General features: G+C 37.0%; 1 protein-coding gene across 1 annotated transcript; it reads right to left on the reverse strand.

The window, feature by feature from the left end:
* Positions 1–2,219: 2,219 nt before the first annotated feature.
* LOC121415916 lies at positions 2,220–3,951 on the reverse strand. The gene is made up of 2 exons (XM_041609310.1): positions 3,605–3,951; positions 2,220–3,308 (listed from the first exon to the last, which is right to left on the reverse strand). The coding sequence occupies exons 1-2, from the start codon at positions 3,825–3,827 to the stop codon at positions 2,590–2,592; spliced, it is 942 nt and encodes a 313-aa protein (XP_041465244.1). The 5' UTR covers positions 3,828–3,951; the 3' UTR covers positions 2,220–2,589.
* Between the last annotated feature and the right edge of the window lie 4,325 nt (positions 3,952–8,276).

Below are 8,276 nucleotides of genomic sequence, written 5' to 3' on the forward strand. Positions count from 1 at the left end.
CCCCCCCCTTATCAAAGTATTCTTCTGGTGCCTTTCATGTATAATTTTACCATTTCTTATTTCAATTTCCATGCTATGAATATTTACTTTCTTGTTTTGTAGAGCTAGGGGTGCTTTGCAATTCGTTTTAATATTTTTTTTGGCAAACATTGTTTTCTTATTACACGTCAATTAAGCTATATTATGATTGAATTGTGATCAAGAAAATTACTTTAGTTGATTAGAATCAATAATATTATTGGATAAACAAATGCGGTATTACAAAATCTAAAATTTGATAACTACAAAATCTAAAATTTGATAACTATAAATTCTTAAATTGTTTACAGAAAGCCAGTTCCGGGATGTCCATATTTTAATATAGAGGAATTATTTTACCCTTTCAAAATTTGCCTTTTTTAACATTGTAAAGAAAAAAGAATGAAGAAAAAAACATCAATTACCTTTTTTTAATTATTGTTTGAAGTCCAAAAAATCGCAAGCATCACCACTTTAAAATCTTATCAAGCCTATATATTGTAGAATTATCGTTCAAGGTCAAGTTTGTCAGGTCACCCTTTGTGAAAATTAATGTCATTAGCGTATTAGCCATTAGCTCATTAGTACTTGTCAGTATGGAAATTATACACAACAAAAAAAGTAAGTCACCCCTTAAACAAACATCAATAATTTCCGAATATATTTTTAAAATATATTTTTACATGAGCGTGTAGGTAATTTTATAAGCTACCCTCTGAGTAAATGTTATGGACATATTTTACGTCATGACAGTGAGCACCGTCATAAGGCAAAAATGTCACTTTTCAAAAGTCACAAGCCAAATATCATGACTATGATTCCATTTTATTGGAGCTAATTCCACATTCTCATCCTAAAAAATAGTGAGAAGGCTTGTAAAATGTATTTTATAAAAGACGATACAACTTGTTTGGCTAAATTTCACGGATGAATAACACGAATCCAAATTTGCTATAATTTGATTTTTTTTACACATTTCTATCAATAAAAATGATAGAATATGATGACAGTTATTTTTTAGTTTCTTCAACAATATTCATCGTTTCACGGTTCAATGAACATCTATTGAAAACAAAAATATGATTCTAAAATATCATAGGCAAGTATTGTTTCATTTTGGTAACTGAAAAGGATCTTTTCTCAACTTTTTCGTCATGTTCATGACCAATTAACATGCTTCAATGATTATAATGCGTTTAAATAAACATTCACGCTTGAATTGAAAAAAATGCAATTTGTATCTGGATATCTGTCACAAACCTTGCAAAGTTCATTTGATATGATTTTTATGAAAATCCCGATGTTTAATGCATCAGTGAGCGCACAAAATTCGAAAATAATGCAAATGAGAGGAAAGTTTAAGGCATTGGCTCCACTTTGTGCCGTATTGGTGTGCGCGCCTTTTGGATAGTGTTACTCTGAAGCCGTGTGCGAAGTTTCATGGAATAACTGTTGGCAGAAGTAACAAAAACCGTTCATGAAACAAACCCTCATTTCATATTTGTTAAAATTTTGACTTCCTCTGTCATAGACGTGTGTACATATGGGTGCATAATTATGTTGAAGAATAATTAACTCCTTGTTCAATAGGTGGAACTTTTTTCAAGGCTGTCTTTAGCAATGTCATTTGGCAGTAATGTTTATCAACCCATGGGCAGAATTCTGTGCGAAAATAAAATCGATTCGTTTATTTATGGATGAGTGAGCACGCACCAAAGTGTCAGAGACTCATTTTAAAGTGTAAGAAAGTAAATATTGGGGGCAAATTCGGTTTCAAATGTGACGTTAATATGTTGAAAAACAAAACCCACATCACAATCAAGCAACCATTCACAGCACAAGCAATCTTCCACAACATCAAGCAACCATTCTCAATCCAATCAACAAGCAACCATTCCCAACCTAATCAAGCAACCATTCACAACACAAGCAATCTTCCACAACATCAACAAACAACCATTCCCAACCCAAGCAACATCAACAAGCAATCATTCACAACACAATCAACCATTCCCAACCCAATCAAGCAACATCAACAAGAAGTCATTTATAACACGATCACTAGCAAGCAACCATCCACAATACAGTGACAGCATCAAGCAATCATTCACAACACAATCAATCTTCCAGTTCTGAAACTTAATGAATTTAAAATTTAGAAACCAATATGCATCTATGTACTTTATTTACAAATTATTTACAAATTATTTACAAATTTGCACCACAGTGCAATAGCAACAATTGAATATTTACAAACTGATACATCCATATGTCCATGCATATTTACAATTTGTATGCACACAAAGCACATATGCTATCTGATCATTTACAACTGGATGTTACAAATCATGCAAATAAAAAATGCAATTCCATTTCACAAAGGAAAGTTATGAGTAGAAAAATACTGGTTCCAATTGTTATTGAACACTGTCAAGGCAAGAGTAATTGAAAGGTAAAACGTGGATGGTTCCCTTCTTAAAGTTACATAAATACATAAGGTAAAAGTTCAAGAGATTTCCAAAATTGTCACAATGAATCATCAAATGGGATAAGTGTCCAAAATAAAATAGTTCAAGCCATACGAGGGGAAGACATCCGCGAACCAAGAAAGCTGGCGGGGTACAGTCCATCATTCAGTCTCTGGTCGGCGTGGCGTTCGACCCGAGGCTCGGCTTCAAAGAGGTTGCGTGAGTAGGGCGCTGGTCGGAGCGGTTGAAACTCTCCCTTGAAGTACGGCGTGATGGACGGAGCGTCGGATAGGCTAGGAGGTGGCGCGGAGATCGGAGTGGAGTGGAGCGGACCGACGATCGAAACTGCTTCCTCCCTGGCTTGAGTCAATGCTTCACAGAGTTCGTTGACGGAGACGATGTCGTCGAGGCAGTCGAGAGGAACGATGCCGTCGAGCTCCTCAACGCTGACGGGCTGCGATGACCCCTTGAGCTTCATCGACGTCTTGCCATAGACCAGCTCTCGGCGGACGCGGTGTCGGGTTGGGTAGCGGGTAGACTGAGGACCGAAGATGCGTCGACAGGGAGGCTCAGGCTCTTGGTTGAAGCAGCGAATGAAGACCGTGCCATGTGGACCCATCTGGAGCAAGGCTGGTTGGAGGGCCGAGACACCGTTCGGTTGAGAAGGACCAGGCTTTGACCGCTTCGCTGCACGGACCGCTACGTCGTCGGCTAGGCTTGGCTGCTCTGGCATACATGGTCGCTTGGCTGGTTGCTGTCGAGGCAGATTGGGAACTGGTACTGCTTTGGCCTTAGCTGGAGGTAACCCAGCGTTGAGGAATGCTGCAGAAAGAAAAAGAAAACAGAGAAATGGATAATAAGTAACATGTTCAATAAGTACAGAAATACAATACAAACAAAATAAGATAGATTTTGACATAATATATCCATTTTTAGTAGGGGAAAGGGCGGGGATAACATCTTTGCTGAAATATTATATTTGAATAATGGGGGGGGGGGGGTGAAAAATGAATTTATACTGCAGAAAATTGTAATTGAAGGTTATGGAATCCTTAACCTTTTGGGGGAATTGTGTAATGAACCAGGTGGTATAGACTGAACTAAGGTTCTATACTTACGATTCATGTGAACTACGACGCCTTTGACCCTCTTACTGCCATCGTGACGCTTGACGAGGACGTGTGTACCGATGTCCAGCTTCTTGCGACGGTGGACGAGGTCTTGAACGAGGACAGCGAAGACCTTCCCCGAGTGTGGACCGGAGCACATCAGAACGGAGACGAAGTGAGGCTGAGTAGCGGCAGTGTTGACGGCAGAGACTGCGATGACGGACGGGGCCATGATGATTATTGTAGATGAGCAGGAAGCGCTGAGTAGCCGACGAAGTTGAAGCGACGAAGCAAGCGAAGCGGATTGTAAACGAGATGAATAGCAGCTGATTATCGATATGATTTTCCACCAGCTGAGCGCTCCCATTTATTGGCTTCGGTCACCCACCAGCGCACCCGCGGTCAGATGAAAGGCTTTGTCCTGATTGGCTGTGCGATGATTAAAGCTCAAGTACCGCCGTCCAATCAGGGAGCACCTACCCGGTTAATCCCCTCGAACAATAGCATCCGTCAAAAAGCCACTCGGTGACCGGATACGACGATGGCTTTGGGGGTCCCTGGGAAGATCTGAATCATCCAATGGATATATCTATTGAGTTTATGGGAAAATAATCAACGATCAGAAATCCTATCACGTAGAATATAGCGAATAGGAAAGCCATTCCTTATTTACCATGAGAGTTTATGGGAAAATAATCAACGATCAGAAATCCTATCACGTAGAATATAGCGAATATAGGAAAGCCATTCCTTATTTACCATGAGAGGAAACTTCTGCATAAAACACTATACAACATTGTTTAAATCATTCCCTAATACAGAACATTCATTCTCTATCTCACTATAACAATTTTGAAAATACTCCGGATTGTCATCAAAATCCATTTTGCCTGTAATGAAAATAAAAATCCCTCTCTTGTCAGTATTCAAACTTGGTCTGAAACTGTTCATAGAATTTATTGATTCTTTTTTGAGTGACTGAAGAGTTATTTGTTTTTGATGTAATGTGTGGGTACTTATCAGACAAACGATTACCCTGTTTTGTATTTTGCAGAACTATGAAAACTGTAATTAATATTCTGGTATGAGGGCCAAGGCATTTTTGAGTTGGAAGTAGTCAAACTGCGAACTCTGTAATTTGCTGTGATATCTTTAGCAAGGCTCCTAGCTATAATTATTTTTTTTACCCTTTTAGCCAGTGATTGATGATTTACAATTGCGATATTTTCAGTATGATGACCACAAAATTTTGTCACTCTTGTCCTCGTGTTTTTCATTAGTAAATTCAGAATGTATACTTCAAATAAGAATCACTTAATATGAACCGGTCATAAAATCTCGTTTGTAATCATTATTTTGTTTCATTGTCATGAAGAAGATGCGAAGATTTAGATAATAAAAGAACAAAGTGACAAGAACCAAGTCAATTATTGATTTGATTTGAAACAATAAAACATAATTAAAAAAAAGAGAATAAAAAATATTGTCGACATTATGTCCGAGTCAATTGACTAGTTTTCCGAACATGAGAACAAGACCTCTAAGTATACTCCACACTTGGTTAGGTATTTAAATAGAATAAAACGTTCGTTTATATACTCTGATTACTATATGTTTCATAATCTTCTAGCAATTTAATGTTATATTTTCATACGAATTTTGCAACTTTGCATTATTTTTTTTAAGATTCGATGATTGAAAGTAGCCTGCAGTTGGTCTGTACATAGGCCTACTTGAGATTTGTTTTAATTCCGCTTTTGACTCTTCTTCGCTTGCTCTGGTATCTTTGAAAATACATTATAATTATGCACCCCCTACCGATTCGAGAACTGTTGATTTGTGATGTTTAATTTGAGCTGATTAACACGTTAATTGAAATTTATGCAATATTTTTTAAAGTTTTAATATGTAAATAATGTAGTAATTGGATACACTCGATGTGGAGAATCCTTGCGATAAGACCTGTATAATTCGTTATTTTGAGTCAGTTAGCTCTTTCAACTCCATAAAATCTGGATGAGGAAGCTTAATTCGAGAGATATAACGGTAGAACTTGTATATAGTACGACCCTACTGATGGCAAACGGAAGCGTGAAGATGGGTCGTAGTGAATTGGTATTATATGAGGCCAAGAGATTGTGCGCGGGCCCGCGTGGCGCCTTGTATTATCTCTTATTCTGCTATTGAGCAGTGGAGAATACGGACATTGTATTGTAATCCTTTCCTACCGGTCCCGTTAGGCACGGTGATTCGAGGGGACTGGCTTGTCATTCATAGTCTGGGGACAGCATAAGAAATCAAATTAAAAGTGACATTTGTCACACAGAATGCATAATAGTTAGGTTATTTTATGCCAAATGTCGGTATTAGGTCTGTCCTGTATGCAATTCAAATGCAATGCACTGAACTTTGTTTAAAGAAATTCAAAATTTCGACCTAAACAACTTCATGCAAGTGCATATTCGAATGGCCTTTTATCATGTTTATAATAATTATCTTGTTGCATATGCATGGATTCTTCCATTAATTCCATTCTTCTTTTTTTTAATCAGTGAACACGATTCGATTCGCAGTCTTGAGATAGACATCAAGTCAAATTATGTTAAAGAGCAATATGATTCCTGTCTGTTTGCCAAAGATAGAAAAAAAAATATTTTAGGGTGGGGGGGGGCAAGTAGAATCGACAATAATCAAAGAGGCGTTTCGGCGAACGAAGTTTATCTGCACATACTCCTTGGTCAAATGGGATACCAAGTCTTTCAACCCCCCCCCCCCCATCATTCTGTCTTGAAATACTCGTCATGTATTCAAAACAGACTGTGAATTTCATTTCGATTAACAGTCGTATCCATAACAATACTTTCTCATTTATAGAAATGTAAATTTCTAATCATTGTGCCAACACGCCAACATATTTTCATAGTTTACTCACTAAAATAATTTATTTTTTCGTACTCTATATATCTTTTTGGGGTGTGTGCATGCGAAAACTTGTTCTCTCATCCTACTGATATGGGCACATAATGACACGGAATGTTTTCAAGAAACCAGTGAACTGCTTCAGTATTTAGGCCTATTGGTTATCATATCGACCAAGTTGATCAAAATAATGGTTTGTAAAGAGACAGCAGCCATGTACATAAATACTTTGCCATTATTTTATAAATGGATCATACACTGTTTTTAACACATTCGAACCCTGAAGAAATTATAAGTATATTTTACTTCATTGATTAATACACCTTAACATGAATGCTCGTATATCATATTTTATATAACTTTAGTCTCTACTTAACATGCTTAATTGATACAATTTTATTAAGTTTTTATTGGCAGAAATTATGAGCAATAACCGGACTTGATGGTTATATTTTTTTATTATAGTTTAGATGAAAAAATATGCTTGATTGTTATATGGATTATTATATTAATCCCTCATATTTTACCTTCATGAAGTAGCTTTACAACAAACTCTTTGTTTTGGAGTTTGGCTTTTTTTTCAAGACTTTGAGTCTCAACAATTACTAAAACGAATTCTTCGTCCCGATTGGTCAGCCGATGATTAAAGCTTTTATTGCCGCGATGGCAGCTTGTGTTACGTACTTGACGCTGATTGGCTGGACTATGATTAAAGCGTTTGCCGCGACGCTTCTTTCCTTCACCCTGATTGGTCGGCCAATGATTAAAGCGATTGCCGCTGAGAGGTCTTGGCTTTGAATGGCCAGACAACGATGAAAGCTACTGCCGCAGTCACTTGTAGGTGAGCGAACAAAGAAAGCGAACAATAAGTTGAAGAGAAAGGCGTTCTCTTATAAACGGAGAGAGATTGGGGATCGAGGGGGAAGGGGTGCTGTCAATCAAAGTTAGGTAACATCTGATAAAGATATTAGCCTATAATGAGTGATGGTGATGGATGTATTAAAAAAGATTAAATTCCATATTTGATTTTCATTTTAACATTAAAAACAGTTTTAGATCAATTCAATGACATACTTTATTTGCCTATATACATGCCAGTAAAAATATTAACGGGATCACATAACATAATAAATTATAAGAAAGTACATCTCTATCACTGAACAATATTGTGATACCAAAACGATTTCCTTTCCTGCATTCTTCTTGTGAGTTGGGTTTTTGCGGGGGGGGGGCTGTTTGGTTAAGTTCCACGAAAAAAAAATAAACTGCATTGGGTTTTATTGTGAAAGGTCATTATTTATTTCATTCAAATCATTTGAAACTTTGAAGTGAAGTATGTCACAGACTTATCTTTAAACCTTTTTTAATATTGTTAATTGAACGGCATATCAATCGGTCTTCGGTATTCCGTTTAGTGACGAATATATCGCCCTTTCTTATTTCGAGGATCATTGACAAGTTTTTAATTACTGAACATTTCATAAGTTGAACTTTCAATCAATAAAATTTAAGGACTCTCAGACGATTCTAGTTTTATGCGCATCAAAGTATATTCCTGTGCATATCAATCATTTACATATAGGTAAATGGAATCAGATGTGGAGGGCTTAAGCCCCTCCCACCCCCAAAAAAGACGTGTACAAAAAACTGAAAATTACCATAGTTGTGATTTTCTTGCTTAGTCACCCCCCCCCCTCCCATCAGGCCCCTGATTTTGTTTATATACTCTCCTTCGATGTAAAATGTCAATATGGTTACTTAT

Source organism: Lytechinus variegatus, chromosome 5, assembly GCF_018143015.1.
Source record: "Lytechinus variegatus isolate NC3 chromosome 5, Lvar_3.0, whole genome shotgun sequence".
Lineage (NCBI taxonomy): Eukaryota > Metazoa > Echinodermata > Echinoidea > Temnopleuroida > Toxopneustidae > Lytechinus > Lytechinus variegatus.

What these genes read in the sequence shown, in the direction of transcription:
- LOC121415916 (XM_041609310.1), bottom strand. Translation starts at nt 3,827, where the DNA reads ATGGCCCCGTCCGTCATCGCAGTCTCTGCCGTCAACACTGCCGCTACT. An exon ending in CGTCGTAGTTCACATGAATC is followed by an intron (nt 3,309 to 3,604) that starts GTAAGTATAGAA and finishes TTCTTTCTGCAG; the next exon opens with CATTCCTCAACGCTGGGTTA.